Source organism: Solanum dulcamara, chromosome 10 (assembly GCF_947179165.1).
Source record: "Solanum dulcamara chromosome 10, daSolDulc1.2, whole genome shotgun sequence".
In the NCBI taxonomy this organism is placed as follows: domain Eukaryota; kingdom Viridiplantae; phylum Streptophyta; class Magnoliopsida; order Solanales; family Solanaceae; genus Solanum; species Solanum dulcamara.
This window is the reverse complement of record NC_077246.1, coordinates 71,024,619-71,047,735: the sequence shown is the minus strand read 5'-3', so window position 1 is coordinate 71,047,735 and position 23,117 is coordinate 71,024,619. Positions and strand designations below refer to the sequence as shown.

At 31.5% G+C, this 23,117-nt stretch overlaps 2 protein-coding genes across 3 annotated transcripts; both read right to left on the bottom strand.

The window, feature by feature from the left end:
- Positions 1–8,391: 8,391 nt before the first annotated feature.
- LOC129871038 (uncharacterized) lies at positions 8,392–18,247 on the bottom strand. 2 transcript variants are annotated; one of them, XM_055945902.1, is made up of 4 exons: positions 18,093–18,247; positions 15,911–16,042; positions 12,490–12,687; positions 8,392–8,588 (listed from the first exon to the last, which is right to left on the bottom strand). In XM_055945902.1, the coding sequence occupies exons 1-4, from the start codon at positions 18,157–18,159 to the stop codon at positions 8,485–8,487; spliced, it is 501 nt and encodes a 166-aa protein (XP_055801877.1). In that variant the 5' UTR covers positions 18,160–18,247; the 3' UTR covers positions 8,392–8,484. The 2 variants fall into 2 exon arrangements, with proteins under 2 accessions (XP_055801877.1, XP_055801878.1); XM_055945903.1 differs by lacking the exons at positions 8,392–8,588; positions 12,490–12,687 and adding an exon at positions 15,000–15,438.
- Positions 18,248–20,210: 1,963 nt separating this feature from the next.
- Positions 20,211–22,166, bottom strand: LOC129870813 (uncharacterized). The gene is made up of 3 exons (XM_055945678.1): positions 22,008–22,166; positions 21,118–21,249; positions 20,211–20,642 (listed from the first exon to the last, which is right to left on the bottom strand). Exons 1-3 carry the CDS (start codon positions 22,087–22,089, stop codon positions 20,368–20,370), a joined length of 489 nt encoding a protein of 162 aa, XP_055801653.1. The 5' UTR covers positions 22,090–22,166; the 3' UTR covers positions 20,211–20,367.
- Between the last annotated feature and the right edge of the window lie 951 nt (positions 22,167–23,117).

Sequence of the window (23,117 nt, the reverse complement as noted above, 5' to 3'; positions counted from 1 at the left end):
GCTTCAACCCAATTCACATTGAGTTTTAGAATGAGTTTTGATTCTTTTCATTGAGTTGTGGGTACGTTTATTGGAATGTGCTTAATTTCATAATTCTGATCATTGATTTGGAGGTCATGATTATTTCCGCATGAACCCAAATTGAGTTGTTTCATGGATTGTTATTCTGCATTGATTTTCAGATTCAAAAGAAAGGGTATTTCAAAACTAAGAATAAAATAAGAGCTTTTGAGGGAACACGAATATTCCAAGTGCATTGGTTAAATCGTGAAGTTTGCATTACTGATTTTGTACATGATTTTCAAAGTTGGTTAAGTTACATTATTAAGTATTTCTTTTATTTTGAGAATGAGTTTGAGAAAGAAGTTTGATCCAGTTAGAGTAAAGTTTAAAAAAAAGTTACGAGGAAACATTTTGAGTGTTTTACTCACAGTTATAGGATGAGCACTTATTGCATGTTTTGGGACTAGTAATTGAGCATCGATTTAGGCAAGAGTTCAGTTAACTCAAGTCCCATAAACTGCGTAGCCAGCGTAGGATAGGATCGTACCGCAATTCAGACAAATCCTCACTTGCTTCTGAGAAGACCTATTAGATGGATCCAAAAGTTAAAGTATTGTCCTATATCCCGACAAGGTATAGAATGGCTCTGGCAACGTACGCAAGACGGTGTATCATCACGAGGCTCATAGTAATGGTTGTCGGTTAGAGAAACTCTCCAAGAAAGTAAAGTTATATTATTTTAAGTTGCTTTTATTGCATATTTTACTTGTGTAAGCTAAACTGATTTTCGCTACATGATCATAATTTTTCACAATTGAGTTATATTTAGTCTTTAGTTCAGCTATATTGTTTCATTCTGCCATATTACATACCGTACATTTCATGTACTGACTTCATTCGATGCTACATCTTTTTATGATGCAGACACAGGTGTCAGAGATCAGCAATAGGTATATCGTTGAATATCACTTTCCATCCAGCTTGTTGGTGAGATTTTCTTGCCTTCGGAGGAACTCTTTTTAGTTCAGCCATTCTTTCTTTTAGTAGTCCTTTTGAGGTAGCCGTGGATCTATCCCGGTACCTATCTTATGAATATTAGAGGCTTCATAAACAGTGATAGAGTGGAGTTTGTTAAACCTTTCAAAGCTATTTTTAAACAATATTTCATTATATATTCAGAGACTTATTTTAGAAATGTGTGAGTTTACTTTTAATATATTTTAAATGTTTACACCTGTGATTTTATTTCTATTGAGTTGAGTCTTCCGCTGAATTGTTAATCAGGATATTAATTCGCTTGAAAACCAGTAATAATTTTCGAGTATCTGTCACGCGTAAAATATAGAATCAGGGTGTCGCACGTGAAGGAGCATATTCAAACACAACGAGAGATAGAAAACGTGACAGCGTGTTGGTACTAAAATATTCTTAATATGACAGTTGACGTACTTTGACTGGAAAAGAAATTCCGCAATCCAACTTTTTTTTAATTATTCCTCAATTTAATTCACGTGGCCATATATATGTGGATATTGTTGTCTACCAACTATTCTTACTACCCTCTCCTTCACATAATTGTCCTTTATTCTTTTTATATTGACATAGCAAGAAAAACAAATTAAAATATTGCAGTTCAAGTATTTGACTCTCGATATTTGAAATGTGAAATATATAATCGATGGACTCTTTCGATTAATTAACTCAAATATTTCTTTTATTTAATAAAATTGACGAACTCTGTCGGTTAACTAATTTTTCCCCCGCATTATAAAAAGAGTAGTTGGATCTTCATTAACTAATCGCTAAAGTAATAAAATCTAAAGAATTTGAAGACAAAGTCAAGAATGTTTAACTATCCAAAACTTAAATAAATAGATACACTCGTCCTACATGGTGTCCTACATGGCAATTTTGTGTCTTACATGGCATCCTACGTGTATTTTGCCACGTAGGGCACGAGTGTCAATTTGTTCAATTTTAAACAAGTTTAAGTGTCTAATTGTGCACATCCAAAGTTGGAGGACATATATGCCAGTTAAAGCCAAGTTAAAGGACATATTTATGTATTATGCCTATTAAAAAGGGGTGTTTCTAACATGATAAATAATTACATATTACAAGATAGTATTTACTCTTACCATTAGAAGATTTTTCATAAGAAACAAGGTTTATGAATAGATCATATTCATTCTTGTTCTTTGTATCTTCAATGAACTTGGCCATCTTTTTTTCTTTTTTTCCTTTAGCTATTATATATTATCTCCCTTAGATCAAATGAGCTTTACAAGAGATTAAATGTTGAAAATTTCAATACATACTTTTTTATTTAAAATATATATAATATATAGTTGGAGAATGATTCAAGTGTGTTGGGTCGTAAATCATTATTCTATACAAGTGGACCTATTGTATAATTAGCGTTCACATGAGTCCTTCTATCTTTCCTATGTGCAAGTTGGATATAGGGGTTAATGTTTTAACTTTTAATAGTAGTGTTCATGTGTGGACGTCTTGACTACCAAGTTGATACAATTTTGACTAATTTATGTTAGTCTATTCAACCACTCTTATAAGAAGTCAACATGTCTACTTGACGTTTAAGAGGGTAGTATTACAGGGTGAGTTCGATACGATGGAAAATGTTTTTCTTAGAAATAAGTTGGTTATTTATTTATCTTTTTGTGTTTGGTGCGTATAAAAGTTACTTTGCTTTATTTTAATTTTTTTAAGTCTGTTTTCAAAAGAATTTCTCTTTTCTTTAACAATTTTTTAAATTTAACTTTCCACATAACATGTTTAAAGCCACAAGATCGATCTGCATAACATTAATTTAAGACCACAAGATTCAAAAAATTTCATTACTTAAATTTCGTATCAAGTCAAATCAGAACAAACAGAGAGAGTATCCTAAAAGCATTTCAATTGTGCTCTCTCATCTTAATTAATCACTAACTACAAATTATTAACAAGATTCTAACATCAAATCCTCCTCCTATCTCTAGTGAAATTAGAACTCACTTCTAGGTTCAAAACTTGATTTTTGAGCAAGACCCACTGTCTATCAAGAAGATCAATGTAATCATTCTATCATGATTTCTTAGTGATTCTTGTAACACTTGGAATATTCTAGCTTAGATCAATCTCGAAGAACCCAGAGGAAAATTGAGTTTCTCAATCAAAAGAGTTCCACGGGTGCCAACTACAGCTTGAGATCCTTCTACAAACCATAGGAGAGACTCGTAGAACTCCACCATACTTAGTGAAAATTTGAGATTAATTTCTGAGACTCCTTTACAAGTGGCTTATACGACCCGTAGAGGTTTCTACGGTTAGGAGGTGCCCGCAGAAATGACTGTGAGGCCCAGTCTAAGACCCATTCCATGAGCCACATCTTACAAATTGTAGGAGGGTCTCGTAGACCCAATCTTGCAATTTCAGTAGCTACTGAAAATTGTACCACATTTCTGCGATCAGGATCTACGACCCATAACAAGGTCTACGATCTGTAGAAGTATCTGTGATCCCCCAACCCTTAGAAGACTCAGTACTTTTGATGAGCATCTTTCATAACTCGTCAAAGGTTCTACGACACATAGAAAGGGCTTGTACACCCAACATGGCAGTTTCTAGTAAGTTTAAATTTGGACACCCAACTTTCACGAGGGGTCTTCTATGGCCCGTAGGAGTTCTTACGGCCCGTAGGACGATCCGTAGACAACCAGAGCAATTTTAATGAAGGGTAGTTTGGTTTTTGTCCATCCTTTACAAATCAAAATTCTGACATTTGGGGACCAAATTAGACCTCTTATCAGTAACCTACATGTTTTTTTCTTCATAAGACACTTACTAGATTTAGAACAAGGATTGAAGAGGAGAAAAAGCTAGGGTTTAAGCATATTAATCAAGTCCTTCGATCATCTTTCTTTCAGGTATGTAAGGCTAATCAAAGTATTGTACTAAGTTCGTCCTCATGACCTACAACTATATTTAGTCAGTAAAAGTCTAAGTTAGGGCTTCAACCCAATTCACATTGAGTTTTCGAATGAGTTTTGATTCTTTTTATTGAGTTTTAGGTACGTTTATTGGGAATGTGCTTAATTTCATAATTCTGATCATTGAATTGTAGTTCTTGATTATTTCCGCATGAACCCAAATTCAGTTATTTCATGGCTTGTTATTCTACATTGATTTTCAGATTCAAAGGAAAGAGTATTTCAAAACTAAGAGTAAAATAAGAGTTTTTAAGGGAACACGGGTATTCCAAGTGCATTGCTTAAATAGTGAAGATTCCATTATTGATTTTGTACATGATTTTTAGAGTTGGTTAAGTTACAGTAGTAAGTATTTCTTTTATTTTGAGAATAAGTTTGAGAAAGATGTTTGAGCCGGTCGGAGTAAAGTTTTAAAGAAATTTAATAGAAATATTTTAAGTGTTTTACTCACAGTTATAGTAAAAGCATTTATTGCATGATTTGGGAGTAGTATTGAGCATCGATTTGGATAAATATTAAGATAAATCAAGTCCCATAAACTACGTATCCAGAATAGGATATGATCGTCCCGCAATTCGGGAGACTCTTCACTTGCCTCTGAGAAGGCCTATGTAACACCCCTCAAAATTTTTCCAAAGATTCGGACTCTTCTTGTGTTCGGAAGGGGTCGAACCCGAGTATCTTGAAGTATATTCGTGAGTCAAAATGAGTCTCTGAGGGACTGAGCAGTGTTAGAGGTGATGTGGGGTCACCAAGGACCCCTAGGACCGAGCTAAGTCCAAAAGATCCGCCGTGGCTAAGTTTAGGATGAGTTCATATAAGGGTCGACTTTTAACGACCCTATCTTTTAATAGATGATGATCTAGGTGGCCCAAAATCTATTAAATCAAAGATCGTCGAGTCTTCTTTCCAACGCCACCAAAAATGCGAATTTTGGAGTTCGGAGTCAGAAGATACGACGATCCTAAGATGAACTAGCACGGCAGGAATTTCATGTTGGCCTGGGTTGCAACTGCTGGGGAAATGGCCTTGGCGCTGTAAGGGCGCGATGCGCCACTATCGCGCCAGAAACATGCCTCAGTAGTTTGGTCCTTGGTGCGATGCGCCACTAAAAGTTGTGCAGGGTTTTTCAGGCCAAATTCCCAGAACTCAGAATAATGGCCTTGGCGTTGTAAGGGCGCAACGCGCCACTATCATGCCAGAAACATGCCTCAGTAGTTTGGTCTCTGGCATGGCGCGCCACTACAGGGTGTGCGGGTTTTAGGCGTATTCAGCCTGGCGCTGCAATGGCGCGACGCGCCACTATCGCGCCAGGTGCAATTTTGCCTATTTTTCAGAACTTTTGAGAAGGGGCAATTTGGGAATTGCCCCAAATTATATATGTATCACCCTAGATTATTTTGGGATCATTTCTTCAGCCCCCACTCTCTCTCTAAAAGCCCTAGAAACCTCTTCTCTCTCTCTCTCTCTCTCTCTCTCTCTTCTTCTTCTTCCTCTCCAAATCTTTCTCCAACAAGAAGAGTTCCAAGAGCTTCAAGGTTTGAGTTTTCCATTGAAGACCCAACCACAAGGTTTTCTTCAAGTCTTCACTAAGGTATGTAAAGCTATCTAAAACATGGACTAAGTCCACCCATGTGTCCTACTCTTGCTTTGAGGTTAGATATCTATGAAAAATGTATTTTCTTGGTATGATTCATGTTTGAATGAGTTTTGTCCCTTATTTATTTAATGCCATATGTATTGATGTTGTTGAGCTAAGAAACTCCTAAAACCTTCATGTTAGTATGAGTTGATGGAGATGACTTGTTATTATGTTTTGTTGATCTCTTTAGCCAAGTGATTATGTTGCTTGAGTCATTTTCCTTAAATGTGTTATTCTACTTGAATTGTTGAGCTAAAGTCATAGAGTTGTGATGAGTCTTGAGGAGATGTCATAAATGCTTACCTAAATGAGGCTTGATTGAGTTAATTGGAGGATAGAATTGACGAGGGGACAAGATCCTAAATGAGACTTGCCATCATGACTTAAATTGAGTTAAGAATGAGGATAGAGTTGATGAGTGGATGTTCCACATGAAACTAGCCGTGAGGGCTTGTTTGAGATGATTGGAGGGAGTCTTATGAGCATAGAGTCATGGGAGGAGTATCGAGCACCGAAGCGGGTAAGAGTATAGTCCATACTCGAACCCCAGAAACTACGCCGCCAACGTAGGTAGGGATGGAACCGTTAAAGTCGGATGCTTCTCATGGGATCGAATCATTAAAGTCGGATGTTTCCCATTTTTACTGTACTGAAATGATAGGACTTGAATAATCGATGGTATCCATGATTAGGGAGGCGTTCATGCCCTGGCAAGGTATGGACGGACGTGGCAACAACGTCTGATTGTTGTACTATCACCGGCTCATAGGTGATGGTTGTCGGTTAAGAGAAACTCCCATTTAGGCCTTGATAGTGCTCCAAGTCAGTTGAGTTAAGTGGCTTATGAGTTAGTCCTGTCTAAACTATTCTTGTTGGACTTAGGACATTTGAGTGAGTTGTCATGTATACATGTATGAGTTGAGATCCTGAGTTGATATTGATGTTTTCTTAATGTGGTTTCATCCGGCCATTTTACATACTCGTACATTTCATGTACTGACGTTATTTGGCCTGCATCGTTTCATGATGCAGAGACAGGTACTAGATATCATCAACCGGCGCTCCGTTGAAGATCCACATACACTTCCAGCTAGTTGGTGAGTCCTTCTAGTTCCCGGAGGATCTTGAGCCTTCTTGTACAGTTTTGTTGTCATTTCTTTTATTTTGATTGTTGGTAGCCATGGACTTGTCATTGGCACCTTTTAGACTTGGATAGAGGCTTCATAGACTGGAGCGTGGGGAGGTTGAACGGTTAATTCGAGGAGTCTTATTATATTTGTTGTTGAGTTGGTGAATGCTTGGCCTTCGGCCCTCATATTGCGAATAGTATTTCATTAATTGAGTTTCCGCTAAGAGAATGTGATTGAATGAATGTGTGACTGGACCAGGTGGTTCGCTCGGAGGTCAGAAATGGCATTCGGGTGCCGGTTACGTCTAGGGTACCCTCCCGAAAAGGTATTTATAGGATGACCCTGGCAACGTGGGCAGACGTTGTATCATCACGAGGCTCATAGTGATGATTTTCGGTTAGAGAAACTCCCAAAGAAAGTAAAGATATATTATTTTAAGTTGATTTTATTGCATATTTTACTTGTGTAAGCTAAACTGATTTTCGCTACATGATCATAGTCTTTCACAGTTGAGTTATATTTAATCTTTTGTTCAGCTATATTGTTTCATTCTACCATATTACATACCGTGTATTTCATGTATTGATGTCATTCAATGCTGCATCTTTTTATGATGTAGACACTGGTGTCAGAGATCATTAACAGGCGTATCGTTGAAGATCATTTTTCATCCAGCTTGTTGGTGAGACTTCCTTGCCTTCGGAGGAACTCTTTTTAGTTCAGTCATTCTTTCTTTTAGAAGTCCTTTTGAGGTAATTGTGGATCTGTCCCGGTACCTATCTTATGAATTTTAGAGGCTTCATAAACAGAGATAGAGTGGAGTTTGTTAAACCTTTCAGAGTTTGTTTTTAAACAGTATTTCATTATATATTCAGAGACTTATTTTAGAAATGTGTGAGTTTACTTTTAATGTATTTTAAATGTTCACACTTATGATTTTGTTTCTATTGAGTTGAGTCTTCCACTGAGCAGTTAGTCGGGACAAGAATTCGCTTGAAAATCAATAATGATTTTTGAGTGCCGGTCATGTCTAGAATATAGGCTCGGAGCATGACAAGACAAATTCCCTAATTAAGTTTGAGTTCACCACCAATTGTCTCTCAAAAAAGAATCAGGGTGTCGCACGTGAAGGAGCATATTAGACTAGACATTTTAGTCATAAAAGTGTGCTCATTCTAGCTGCTTAATCTTTTAGAATTTAGTTAAGATGAAAAACCTCAAGGGAATAGTGTTTCTATAATGAAAATTAAGGCGAAGAAGAAATAGAATTTTTTAGACATACAAGATAATCTTCAACTCTTACTAACTTTTGAAAATTCTCCGAAACAATGTATACAAACAGATCTTGACTCTTGTTCTTTGTATCTGTGAAGAAATTAACCATCTTTCTTTCTTTAATTTCTTGGTATTTTTTCCAAGTTCCAAAGGATCAAAATGAGCTTTATAGGGAGATTAAGAATTGAAAGGTTCAATAACAACCTTTTATTAAAACAAATCTTGACAACCTTGTGAGAAATTATTAATTTCGAGACATGGTACATCATAGTTGAATGTATAATAAGTTACCTATAAGGTGTAATTGTACAATTAAATTATTTTCTATTACATTTTTTTTTTGAAGCAGATTAAAAATCACAATCGCATAGCATTAATTATTTTTCGACCAAAAAAGAACTGACTTCTTTATAAAATAATAATGACAACATTAATCAATTTATTATCGACCAGTCTGGGGCTTAGGAGCTGGTCTTTGGCCTGGAGGTTTTGAAACATTTGCCCTTGCTCCATTATCATCATTCTCTTCTCCTTGTGCATTTTCGTCTGGTACATCACAATCATATTATTTTTTAAAAATGCCAGAAACGCAATAATCAAATAAATAAAAATGTGTCAATAATATAGTTCAACGGTTATACTATATCCATTTTTTCGTATATTTTGTTTTATGAACGAAACTAGACTTTTCAACACGGTCCCTATTATCTCTGTTTCTCTTCTGTATGATTGGTTAAATTTTTTATTATTTTTAAAAAAATAAATATAAAAATTCAAACACACTATCTAGATAATTAAAGTTCCTATTTTGAACCCCCCCCCCCCCGACTCCCCACTCTATCTTCACCCCACCTCCCCAAAAAATAACATAATAATATAATGAGGTTCGACCTAATCTACATTCGAAGGGTAAAAACATGAGAAAGAGTTTCACTATATATAAATAAAGATCCTTAGTTACACCTTCCTCTGAGTGGATATGTGGAAGTATTCTATGATGATGCAGAGAAAAGTGTTGTTTCTGAACTCATTGAGATGGGAAACAACATAGCGACGGATTTATAAAAAAAGTTAGGGTCAATTTTCAAACCTACTCCTATAAAATTTCAATGTATACAATTAGGATTCAGAAAATTCAAGATACAAATAACAAATAAAATGAACACGAACTTTTGCATGATATCATAGTTAATAGGGGTGTACATGGACCGGATGAGTTCGAATTTTTTACAAACCAAACCAAATCAAACCATTTGTGCCGGGTTATTAAATTTATAAACCAAACCAAACCAATAAAAGTCGGGTTTTTCAATATCAATTTTTCTCAAATTTTTTAGGTTTTTTCGGGTTTTTTCGAGTTTCTCAGATTTTTCATAGTATCTAATAAAAAGCACAGGGCAGTGCTTCTTAAAAAGAGTTCTACTACAAAATATCAACATATAAGATAGAGGCAGAATATTGTTTGAAGTTTTAACTTTATAATATAACTTTATAAGATGGGCTTTTTTTTGTATATTATTTAGATGGGCTTCTCAAGTCCAAATCTAAATGTAAGAAAGAAAACAAAAATTATGAAAAAAATTTTAAAAATATTTATAGATTACATTTTAATAAATATTTTTATGTATAACATAATTTAAAAGTAGTATATCTATAATCGGGTCGGTTTGGGTTCGATTTGACTTTTTTTAGTTAAAACCAAATCAACCCTATAATGGTCGGGTTTTTTTTCCAAACACCAAATCAAGTCAAACCAAACTACTAGTCGAGTTTTTTCTCTGATTTGATTCGATTTGTTGATTTGGTGCGATTTATCAATTTACCCTGTACAACCCTAATAGTTAATATATATCCTGAGTTTCGCTCTCGAAAGAGAATAGGATGTCGTACGTGAAGGACGTATTGGAGTCATACTACTTGATGTTATAATATTCACATAATAATATATCTCTTTCCAATAAGATTTATAGTTAGACAATTGATTTTCTTAAAATTGGAAATGGAGTTGCCTACCTAATTAATTCTTTTCACTTCTTTCAAATTCAACTAGGAGTTATTCATATGATATTAGATATTGTTAGGTGTATATGAACAAAGTCTCATCACATCGATGATTAAAAAAACAAAATTACATCTAAGTTGTAGTGATCCTTTTAATAGATGTGAGATCTTTTGGGGAAAATCATATAAATTTGATTTAAAACAGATAATATTAAAAAAAGAAAAGAAAAATTACACTCAATGATCTCAGAATTGCATTGTCTTAAATTTTTGACCCGCTTTTTGCCTCATGGCCAAACTTTAATTCATTAAGTTTCAATTGCCAAAACTTGATGTATTGTCCATGAGGCAAACAAGATCAAAAGTTCAAGGCCTCACCCATCTCTAAGATCATTATTGTAAATATATCGCCTGATAATATCACATGAGATATAAAAAAATACTTTTAGATTATTTTAGTCCAACAAATATAGAGATGATAAGACCTGAGTTATTGCCTTTGTCTTTAATGACCCAATTATCATTTTTATCTGTATCTCAAAAAGGTACACATACAAGATAGTTTTTACTCTTACCTTTAGAAGATTTTCCACAAGAAACAATGTATACAAACAAATCTTGAATATTCTTCTTCATATCTGTGATGAAATTAGCCATCTTTTCCTTTTTCCTTAGCTATTGTCTCCCGTGAATCAAATGAGATTTATAAGAGAATAAATGTTGAAAGATTCAATATTACGTACTAGTTTTTGTTTAAAATATAATCTAGTTGAGAACGTTACAAGTTGTTAGTTAGTCAATCATTATTTTATACACGGAACTTATTTGATTCCTTCTATCAAGTTGGAAATGAGGATAATTTTTATATTTTTAATTGTATAATATTCATATGTAAACGTAGACATATTCTTGAGTACTATCAATTTGAAACAATCTGACTAATTAATTATTTTATTCTATATTCAACTATATTTCAAGAGGGAATAAATATACGTTGGGTCAATATACCTGTTTGAAGTATAAGAAGGTATATAGGGTGTGTTAGGTACGCTAAAAAATATTTTTTTTATTAAAAATATGTCACGATTCTGATTAGTTGTGAGTGAGAACCAATTACTAACCCTGTCACGATCCAAACTAGATCCTAGACGCGACACGGCAAATAGGATCTCGAGAGATCCTAAACAAGCCGCTTAGCATAATATTAGCATGACTTAGAATAACATAAAAATCAACATAAGAGAAATGCGGAAGATAAGTCTTGAAACAATCTTATCATACCAACTAAAGACGAGGAATCTGACGATAACACTTGAAAAGAGGAAATAACCCTACTAGTTTGACATAGCCTCTAACTACTCAAAAAGTTTTCTGACACAATTTTTTTACTATTGGTCTACCTATAATGATCGAAAGGACGTTACAAAATGTTTCTTACTATCTTTTATTCGATATATAAGCAAAAAATATTATCTTATAGTATTTATATATAATAAAGCCAAATACTATAAGAGGTTGACATGGAGTAGGGGTTTGGGGTGGAGGTAATGGAGACTACTGAGATCGAGAGGAAGCTGAGGTATGTTAGAGGGTAAAGAAGACATAATCAACATAGAATATCACTTATGAAATTTGTTTTCTTTACTCTTTTTAGAAAAAATATTTTCCTCATATTTAAGGAACTTGTGATTCCTAAAAAAAATATATTTTTTAAAATTTTGTCAACCGAGAGAACTTGTCCATAGAACACACCCTAAGTAGGTGTTTGGCTATATGAATTGAGATCCAAATTTCAGGTTTTGATTTAAAATAAGCATTTATTTATGAAAGATGCACAAAATTTCTAACTTCAATTTCAGATTTCAAATTGTAATTCCAACTTCTTTTTAAAAATGTAAAACTTGACCTAAGTTTATATAAAAACTCGATCTTTTAAATTTTAATTAAACACCTTTTAATAAAAATTGAGCAAACTGAATTTAAGTGAATTGACGGACGTCCCTTGATTAGAACTTATGAAGTTTGTTGGTTGACTGAATACGATCCACATTAAACAACATTGATAAGTCCATCGATTCTAATAAAAGAAATTGAGGTCGTCTATGAGTTTTTTACCCTCAATTTTCGACTTGTTTTTAGTAGTGGAAGGCGAACTAACAAAGAAGAGGTGTGACTAACCAAGATTAAAAATTTAAGAAAATAATAGAAATTTTTAAACCTTCTGATGTTGAAGGAAAGAATTTTAAAATTAAATTATTTTTTATGACATTCTTGTTAAAACGAACTAACCATTACAATATTAAAAATGAGCAGAACAAACAAAAAAACCAAGAAAACAGCTTGGTTTCTTGAAATATTTATCACAATGTTGGAATTCTCAAAGGCTTGTACAATTAATTAATTAATTAATTTCAACCAGTCTTAGGTTTAGGAGCTGATCTTTTACCTGGAGGTGTTGAAAAATTTGCTCTTTCCTCATCATTATCATTCTCCTCCTCTTCTTCTTGTTCTTGTGAATTTTCTTCAGATTCATCAACTTTTTGGCCTTGTTGAGCAATAATATTTTCTTCTTCTTGATTTTGTCTATTATTTCCTGGTTGTTCTAGTACATCTCTTGCTGCCTCTTGGTCATTACTTGATGGTTCTGGAAAAATATGACATAATTAGAAATCAAGACAAAAATAACATATTTTAATATAATTTCAAAGCAAATATGAGAAGAGCTTGTTGAAAACATATTTAAGTAAATACATTATGTATAAGATTTTTTCAAAAAAGTGTGTGCATAATCTCTATCTCCTTAAATTTTTTGATGAGATTGATCATTTCATGACACAAAACAACACAATAGTTTCTCTATAATGAAAATTGAAATAAGAAAAAAGAGTGAATTTTTTTCTAGACATGATAATCTCTCCGTTTCAATTTAGTTGTGTTATTTTTAGTTATAATCCGTTTTGAAAAAGAATATTTTGTTATTTCTTCGATAACTCTTTAATTTAGCTTTCTTATTATAAAAAAATATATTTAGATATATTCCACATATTTAACTCTTACCATTAGAAACAAGGTTTATGAATAGATCTCCATTCTTGTTCTTCTTATCTTCAATGAACTTAGCCATCTTTTGTTTTTCCCCTTAGTTATATATTATCTCCCTTAGATCAAATAAGCTTTATATAAGAGATTAAATGTTGAAAGGTTCAATGCATACTTTCTATTTGAAATATAATATAGTTGGAGAATGATACAAGTGCATTAATTCATAAATCATTATTTTATATAAGGGGCCCTAGTATATAATTAGTGTTCACATGATTCCTATCTTTCCTATGTGTAAGTTGTGAAATGAGGGTAATTTTTTGTCAGTGGACGTTCTTGACTATCAATTTGATACAATTATGACTATTCAATTTATATTATTCTATTCAATTACTCCCTTTCATCCTTTTTTAGTTGTCATGATAAAATTTGACAGAATAAATTAATATATTATTTGATTAATATATTTTTTATTAATTATTTAATTTATATTTATATTTATGCCTCTTAATTCTAGAATAATTATTTATAAGAGCAAAATTTTAAAAAAAAACAATTAATTTTTTCTTAATTATTTAAATTGACAATTACTTTAAAATAAATATTTTTAATATATATGATCATGACAACCGGAAAAAAACAAGAGAGTAACCATTATCTTACAAGATGTCAACATGATTGCCTGGCGTCTAAGAGGGTATTATTGGGTAGGTTTGATATGAAATAAAATGTTTTTTTTTCCTTAGCTATTATCTCCCATGGATTAAATGGGATTTATAAGAGAATAAATGTTGGAGGATTCAATATTATACATACTACTTTTTATTTTATTTAAAATATAATTTAGTTGAGAACGTTACAAGTTGTTAGTAAATCATTTTTTTATACAAGGTGCCTATTTGGTTCCTTCTATCTTTCCTATGTGCAAGTTGCAAATGAAGATAATTTCTATATTTTTAATTGTATAATATTTATGTGTGAACGCAGATATATTCTTGAGTATTTCCAGTTGATACAATTTGACTAATCTAACCATCTTACAAGAGGGAACAAACACACGCCAAGAAGGTATTATAAGATGTGTTTGATATGAAGAAAAATATTTTTAAGAAATAAGTTGATTTTTACTTCTTCTTTTATGCGTGATTTATAATTAAGTAAATTTAAAAATATTTATATATAATCGTGATACATATTATAGAAGGTTGATGTAGGTCGGCATAGGGGTTTGGGGTGGAGGGGATGGAGGCTATTGGGACAGAAGTGAATATGAGGTGTGTTGGAGGGTGGAGAGGACATGATCAATGCAAAAATCACTTATGAAAATAGTTTTCTCTACTTCTTCTAGGAAAACTATTTTCCTCATATTTAAGGAACTTGTGATTTCTAGAAAAAATATTTTTTCAAAATTTTGATCAACCGAACATTAGGAATGTAGGAAATTTTTTTATGGAAAATGTTTTCCTCCATAAAACACACACTAAGTGTTTGGCTATTGGTTTGAGACCCCAGTTTCAAGTTTTGATTCGAAATAAGTGTTTGTTTATGAAATCTGCACAAAATTTCAACTTCAATTTCAAATTTCAAATTGTAGTTTCGATCATTTTTAAAATGTAAAACTTGACTCATAAATTTATATAAAAACTCAATTTTTTTTATTTTCATTTAAGTCAACGTCTTTTAAATAAAAATTGGGCAAACTGAATTTAATTAAACCATCGAATGTCCCTCGATTAGAACTAACAAAGTCTATCGGTTGATCACCAAATTCGATCCACATTAATCCGACACTGTTAAGTCCGTTCTGGGTCGATTCTAATTAAAAAATATCGAAGTTATCTGTAAGGTTTTGACCATTGATTTTCAACCTGTTTTTAGTAGTGAAAGGCGAAATAACGAACTTTTAAGAAGGTATGACCGATCAAGATTAAAATGACATTCTTTTAAAAATAAATTAGCCAGTACAATATTAAAGATGAGCAATACAAACGAAAGAACAAAGAAATTAAAATAGCTAGGTTTCTTGAAATAATATCACAACATTGGAATTTCCCAAGCTTTGTATTAATTAATTAATTTCAACCAGTCTTAGGTTTAGGAGCTGGTCTTTGGCCTGGAGGTCTTGAATTTTTTGATCTTTGTTCAGGTACAAACCCCTTTGGTAGAGGTTGAAAATAATCATCATCGTTATTTTCTTCTTGTTGTTTTTGTTTTTGTTCTTGTGAATTTCCAATAGATTCATTAAGTCCTTGGCCTTGTTGTTGAGCAATAGTATTCTCTTCTTCTTGATTTTGTGTATTATTTCCTATTATTACTACAAGTCCTTGCCCTTGTGCATCATTTCTTGGTGGTTCTGACAAAATTGAACACATATATATTATATTAAAAGTATTTCAAGAAAATGTTATGTTGAAGACGCAATTAAATAAATAAAAACGAGTTATCTTTAACAATTCAAAATTTTAGATGATAGTTCAAAAGATCGTGGGCTAACTAGGAACAAGAGAAATAATATATTTTCGATGAGATCGATCATTTCAACACAAAACAACACAATAGTGTCTCTATACTAATAATGAGATAAGAAAAAAAGCGTGAATTTTTTTTATAGACACACACTATAACAAAAGAGACATTTAGTGATAATATATTTTCCTTTTAGCTGTAATTGAATTAATTTTATTGCATTCAGAGTCGCTAAAATTTTTATATTTATATAGAGTATTGATTATAAATACTCATATTTATTATTACTGCTAAATATAATATAACAACAATATTATATTATTATTGTATTGACATATAAGAAATTCTTCAACTCTTACCTTTAGAAGATTTTCCTTGTGGTATATTTGTTGCTGCACCAGCTTGGTCTTCCTCTGGTATATATGTGTGTAGCCCCAAGTCATCTCCTAGTGGTACATCTCTTGCTGGTCCTTGGTCATTTCTTGATGGTTCTGACAAAATTGAACACACATCCAAATTTTATCAAGAAAATATTTAGTTGATGACGTAATTAAGTAAATTAAAAAGCGTAAAGTTTAATAATTTGAACTTTTAGATGATGTTGTGAAAAATTTTGTGAGTTAACTAGCTAACACACAATTATACTAGAAAATATTACAGAAAAAAATAACATAAGAATTTAACGAGGTTTCACTAAGCCTACAATCGTAGGGTGAAAGCAGAGAGAGTACTTCTCCACTATGAATTAGATAATTATACAAAAATCCTCAATTACAACCCCTTTATATAGATCTCATGTAATTCCTACTTACAAGCACAAGGATTCCCAAACCTATTAAGAAATTTCTTGTATTAGAATTCAAAGACTAAAGACATATGTGAAAAGAACTATACAATCTTGACTTGCCTTCATTCATTCCTCCAAGGAAAAATATATATGTGATACAATATTGAAATAAGGAAACTAATTATTTCCTACCAAATATACTATCAAATATTAAGGAAAACTAATTATTTTTTAAAAAATATGCTACCAAATATTAGTTTCCTTACAAATATGCTACCAAATATAATCAAATAACTACCAAATATATTATACTGCAATACCCCCCTCAAGTTGGAGCATGGGAATCAAAAATGCCCAACTTGAAAAGCAAGAAGTCAAACTGAATTTTGTCGAGACCTTTGGTTGTATGTCAGCTGTCCATTCTTCGAAATTGTCGCCCTTGAAACGAGTAGGCGTGATATAGTCCCCGGATCGATCTTGAGGGCCGAGAAAATAGGGAGAATTAGACTCAATTTTGGGTGGTGATGGAGGAGGTACGTTCTCACCAACCATGAAAATTTACGATGATTTTTTTTTTTTTTTGATAGGATGACCTTACTAGAAAATAGAAATTATATGGATAGGGTCAGCTTGATGGCACGACCCTACTGAAACAAGAAAATAGTCACTGAAAAGATGGCACGGTGCTACGCAAATTGGATATGAGAAAGTAGTCACCGGAAAGATAACACGGTGCTACACAAACACTGAAGGATATAGGGTTGACACAAAACAACCCTAGAAATTATATGGATAGGGTCGGCTTGATGGCACGCCCCTACTGACTGAATTTTCTTCCCTTGCATATGAGATTCATAAATATAACATTGATCCTACTTTTGTTAACATAACCATGGGCCAGACGGGAGGCATATATGGGTAATAGTCGCCCGCCGATAGCGGAAGCTCTTTGATTCACTACCAAGATCGTAGAGGCTCTGATACCATGAAAAGAACTATACAATCTTGACTTGCCTTCATTCCTTCCTCCAAGGGAAAATATATATGTGATACAATATTGAAATAAGGAAACTAATTATTTCCTACCGAATATACTATCAAATATTAAGGAAAACTAATTATTTCCTTAAAAATATGCTACCAAATATGCAACCAAATATTAGTTTCCTTACAAATATGCAACCAAATATTATCAAATAACTACCAAATATATTATACTGCAATAAGATGAAATGGTCACACATTTTAATATGATATCAGAATACATATTTATTTATTTATTTGATTAAACTATATGTTAATAGTGCACATTGTATTCCAGTAAAAACTTACATAGGGGGAGGGGGCTAGGCCTTACCTCCAAAAAATACAACTCTTGACTGATCAACCAGATCAGTCAATATACAAAAAAAGACAGTGATGACATATTTAAGTTATAAAAACTAATGGGCTTTTTCTACCTGCTTAAACTTTTAGAAATTCGATGAGATGGATAATTTCAAGAGAATAGTGTTTCTATAATGAAAATTAAGAGATACAAAAAAGAGTGAAAATTTTCTAGACATGTACAAGATAGTCTTCAACTCTTACCATTAGAAGATTTTCCACAAGAAACAATGGATAAAATAGCTAGTTATGTTATGTTTAGCTATAGTCCGTTTTGAAAAAGAATATTTCATTATTTCTTCGATAACTCTCATATTTAAAATTATAAAAAATAATATTTAGATATATTCTGCATATTTAACTCTTACCATTAGAAACAAGGTTTATGAATAGATCTCCATTCTTGTTCTTCTTATCTTCAATGAACTTAGCCATCTTTTGTTTTTCCCCTTAGTTATATATTATCTCCCTTAGATCAAATGAGCTTTATATAAGAGATTAAATGTTGAAAGTTCAATGCATACTTTCTAGTTGAAATATAATATAGTTGGAGAATGATACAAGTGCATTAGTTCATTTTGACTCCTTCTATCTTTCCTATGTGCAAGTTGGAAATGAAGATAATTTCTATATTTTTAATTGTATAATATTTATGTGTGAACGTAGATATATTCTTGAGTATTTCCAATTGATACAATTTGACTAATCTAACTATCTTACAAGAGGGAACAAACACACGCCAAGAAGGTATTATAGGATGCGTTTGATACGAAAGGAAAATATTTTTAAGAAATAAGTTGATTTTTACTTATTCTTTTGTGTGTGATTTATAATTAAACAAATTTAAAAATATTTATATATAATCTCGACACATATTATAGAAAATTGATGTCCATCGGGATAAGGGTTTGGGGTGGAGGAAATGGGGGCTATTGAGACAGAAGTGAATACTAATCAGACCCCAATATCTCAAGTGGGAAAGTGGAAACCAACGACAAAAAACATCAAATTAATGGACAAAAAATATGACCATAGTGTGGTAGTTAGAAAAGTTATCATCCCCTTTCTTATGCCATTTTCTAATATGAATTTGTTATAATTAATTATTATAAGTACTTCTCAATCTTATTTAAGATTCTCCCAGAATTATAAAAAGATGATGTCAAAATCATTTGCCAAATAAGTGTTAGGCAAAAATAAGAGGAAATAAGCTGTCATTTGATGTCTTTATTGTAGTGGTGCATGCATGTGACTTCTAGTGTCTTCTTCTTAAAAAACCTTCTCATCCACTCAAATAATACTAGTCACTACCTAACAGCTCTATATTTTGTTTTTGCCTTTTACTAGTTTCATTTTTCCTTTTTGATCAAATTGAATGTTTATTTTTTGTTGTCTTTATAACAGTCCCAATTCATATTTGCTTCTTTTGGAGAAAGAAGAAATATTTCCCACATATTTTGAGTGAATCAATGAGAAAGGAAAAAAGTGTTTTCACATGAAAAAAATTAAAAAGTTTCTCAGTATTTCAAGGAGAATATGTTTTCTATCACACGTTTTTTCAGTGAGTTGATTCTATGATAATGGGATAGCAAAATCACGTTTATTATAACACAAAATTCTCATTGATTCGTAAGGAGAAAAACTTTTGTTTTTAATAGTGTAGTGCTCCTAATTTATCTTTAAATGTTTGAGATAGACTCAAATATTCTTTTTTATTTTTTATTATATGACCTTTATCACATGAGATCGATAATTAAATAAAATACATGAGATTTTTGTACGTAAGATCATTTCCTAATTTCTTTTATATAGTAACTGGTCATGGAAAATTATTTTCTATGATAGATGTATGTTGGAGGGTGGAGAGTAAATGATCAATGCAAAAATCACTTATAAAACTTGTTTTCCCTACTTCTTCTAGGAAAATCATTTTTCTCATATTTAAGGAACTTGTGATTCCTAAAAAAAAAAAATCAAAATTTTGATCAACCAAACATTAGGAACTTAGGAAATTTTTTATGGAAAATGTTTTCCTCCATAAAACACACTAAGTGTTTGGCTATTGGTTTGAGACCCCAGTTTCAAGTTTTGATTCGAAATAAGTGTGTTTATGAAATTTGCACAAAATTTCAACTTCAATTTCAATTATCAAATTGTAGTTTCGATTATTTTTAAAATGTAAAACTAAACTCATAAATTTATATAAAAACTCAATTTTTTAAAATTTTAATGTAAGTCAACGTCTTTTAAATAAAAGTTGGGCAAACTGAATTTAATTAGACCATCGAATATCCCTTGATTAGAACTAACAAAGTCTATCGGTTGATCACTAAATTCAATCCACATTAATCCGACACTGTTAAGTCCGTTCTGGGTCGATTCTAATTTTAAAAAATCGAGGTCATCTATCAGGTTTGATCATTGATTTTCGATCTGTTTTTAGTAGTGAAAGGCGAAATAACGAACTTCTAAGAAGGTATGACCGACCAAGATTAAAATGACATTTTTTTAAAAATAAATTAGCCAGTACAATATTAAAGATGAGCAATACAAACAAAAGAACAAAGAAATTAAAATAGCTAGGTTTCTTGAAATAATATCACAACATTGGAATTTCCCAAGCCTTGTATTAATTAATTAATTTCAACCAGTCTTAGGTTTAGGAGCTGATCTTTGGCCTGGAGGTCTTGAAATTTTTGCTCTTTCTTCAGGTACAAACCCCTTTGGTAGAGGTTGAAAATAATCATCATCATTATTTTCTTCTTCTTGTTTTTGTTTTTGTTCTTGTGAATTTCCAATAGATTCATTAAGTCCTTGGCCTTGTTGTTGAGCAATAGTATTCTCTTCTTCTTGATTTTGTGTATTATTTCCTATTATTACTATAAGTCCTTGCCCTAGTGCATCATTTCTTGGTGGTTCTGACAAAATTGAACACACATATATATTATATTAAAAGTATTTCAAGAAAATGTTATGTTGAAGACGCAATTAAATAAATAAAAACGAGTTATCTTTAACAATTCAAAATTTTAGATGATAGTTCAAAAGATCGTGGGCTAACTAGGAACAAGAGAAATAATATATTTTCGATGAGATCGATCATTTCAACACAAAACAACACAATAGTGTCTCTATACTAATAATGAGATAAGAAAAAAAGCGTGAATTTTTTTTATAGACACACACTATAACAAAAGAGACATTTAGTGATAATATATTTTCCTTTTAGCTGTAATTGAATTAATTTTATTGCATTCAGAGTCGCTAAAATCTTTATATTTATATAGAGTATTGGTTATAAATACTCATATTTGTTATTACTGCTAAATATAATATAATAGCAATATTATATTATTATTGTATTGACATATAAGAAATTCTTCAACTCTTTACCTTTAGAAGATTTTCCTTGTGGTATATTTGTTGCTGCACCAGCTTGGTCTTCCTCTGGTATATATATGTGTAGCCCCAAGTCATCTCTTACTGGTACATCTCTTGCTGGTCCTTGGTCATTTCTTGATGGTTCTGACAAAATTGAACACACATCCAAATTTTATCAAGAAAATATTCAGTAGATGACGTAATTAAGTAAATTAAAAAGCGTAAAATTTAATAATTTAAACTTTTAGATGATGTTGTGAAAAAAATTGCAAGTTAACTAGCTAACACACAATCATACTAGAAAACATTACAGAAAAAAATAACATAAAAATTTAACGAGGTTTCACTAAGCTTACATTCCTAGGGTGAAAGCAGAGAGAGTACTTCTCCAATATGAATTAGATAATTATACAAAAATCCTCAATTACAATCCCTTTATATAGATCTCATGTAATTCCTACTTACAAGCACAAGTATTCCCAAACCTATTAAGAAATTTCTTGTATTAGAATTCAAAGACTAAAGACATAAATAACAGATGAAATAGTCACACATTTTAATATGATATTAGAATACATATTTATTTATTTATTTGATTAAACTATCTGTTAGTAGTGCACATTGTATTTCAGTAAAAACTTACATAGGGGGAGGGGGCTAGGCTTTACCTCCAAAAAATACAACTCTTGACTGATCAACCAGATCAGTCAATATACAAAAAAGAGAAGGTGATGACATATTTAAGTTATAAAAATTAGTGGGCTTTTTCTACCTGCTTAAACTTTTAGAAATTCGATGAAATGGATAATTTCAAGAGAATAGTGTTTCTAAAATGAAAATTAAGAGATACAAAAAAGAGTGAAAATTTTCTAGACATGTACAAGATAGTCTTCAACTCTTACCATTAGAAGATTTTCCCCAAGAAACAATGTATATGAAGAGATCTTGAATTTTGTTCTTTGTTTCTTGGAAGAAATTAGACATCTTGCTTTCTTTAATTTCCAGGTATTTTTTTCCAAGTTGCAATGGACGGAAATGAGCTTTAATTTATTGGGAGATTAAATATTGAAAGGTTCAATAATTAGCTTTTATTAAAATAGACCTTGAGATCCATGTGAGAAATTAAATTATTGATTTTGAAACGTGGTGGTTACTACATGTTGCTATAATATTGGCATAATAATTAATGTATTTCTTTCCAATAATATTGATTTTCTTAAAATTGAAAATGGAGTTGCCTACCTAATCAATTATTTTAACTTCTTGAAAATTCAATTGAAAATTATTCATGTGATATTTGATGTTGCAGGATGAGTAAAATCTTAATAGTGTGAGTTTTTTGCGGGGAAATTATGTGGGTGTGATCTAAAGTAGATCTAGAAAATTACTCCTAGTGATTTTGGAAAAAAAAAAAAAATATATATATATATATATATATATATATATATATTAAATTATTGACCTCGGTTGCCCATGAGCAAATCTTTAAGGTTAAAAATCACAATTGTTAAGCTTAATATTTTGTCCAACTGACAAACAAAATCAAAAGTTCAAGATCGTCTACCTGTAAAAGTATTCTTATAAATCACTTGATAAAATCTCACTATATAAAAAATATTTTAAATTATTTTATCCCAACAATTATTATATATATAGTTGATAATGATTTTTGCAAGACGAGTATTATATATGAAGATGATGTGTGGTTCGACCTATTGTTTTTATCTGTTTATGTACCAGTTTACTACCTTTACCTATAATTCATGGATACACAAAAGATAGATTTCAAACAAAAAAAAAGAAAAAAAAGAGTTTCTAATTAACATGAAAATTAAGAAAGAGAGTCAAAGTTTTCTAGAAAGGTTCAATGCTTACATTTTGTTTAAATAAATTAGAGATAACACATAATTATCCCCACAACTATAACCGAAATCGTTAGAACACATCTTAACTATATATGGATCCTATTACCCCCTAAATTATTTTAAAGTGTAATAAACATATCCGTAGGT

Excerpts from the sequence above, each read along its gene's own strand:
- LOC129870813 (XM_055945678.1), bottom strand. The coding sequence starts at position 22,089 with ATGTCTAATTTCTTCCAAGAAACAAAGAACAAAATTCAAGATCTCTTC. Across the intron at positions 21,250-22,007 it reads TTGGGGAAAATCTTCTAATG|AACCATCAAGAAATGACCAA; the intron begins GTAAGAGTTGAA and ends CAATTTTGTCAG. Across the intron at positions 20,643-21,117 it reads ACAAGGAAAATCTTCTAAAG|AACCACCAAGAAATGATGCA; the intron begins GTAAAGAGTTGA and ends CAATTTTGTCAG.
- LOC129871038 (XM_055945902.1), bottom strand. The coding sequence starts at position 18,159 with ATGGCTAAGTTCATTGAAGATAAGAAGAACAAGAATGGAGATCTATTC. Across the intron at positions 16,043-18,092 it reads CATAAACCTTGTTTCTAATG|AACCATCAAGAAATGACCAA; the intron begins GTAAGAGTTAAA and ends CAATTTTGTCAG. Across the intron at positions 8,589-12,489 it reads AAATTTTTCAACACCTCCAG|ACGAAAATGCACAAGGAGAA; the intron begins GTAAAAGATCAG and ends GTGATGTACCAG.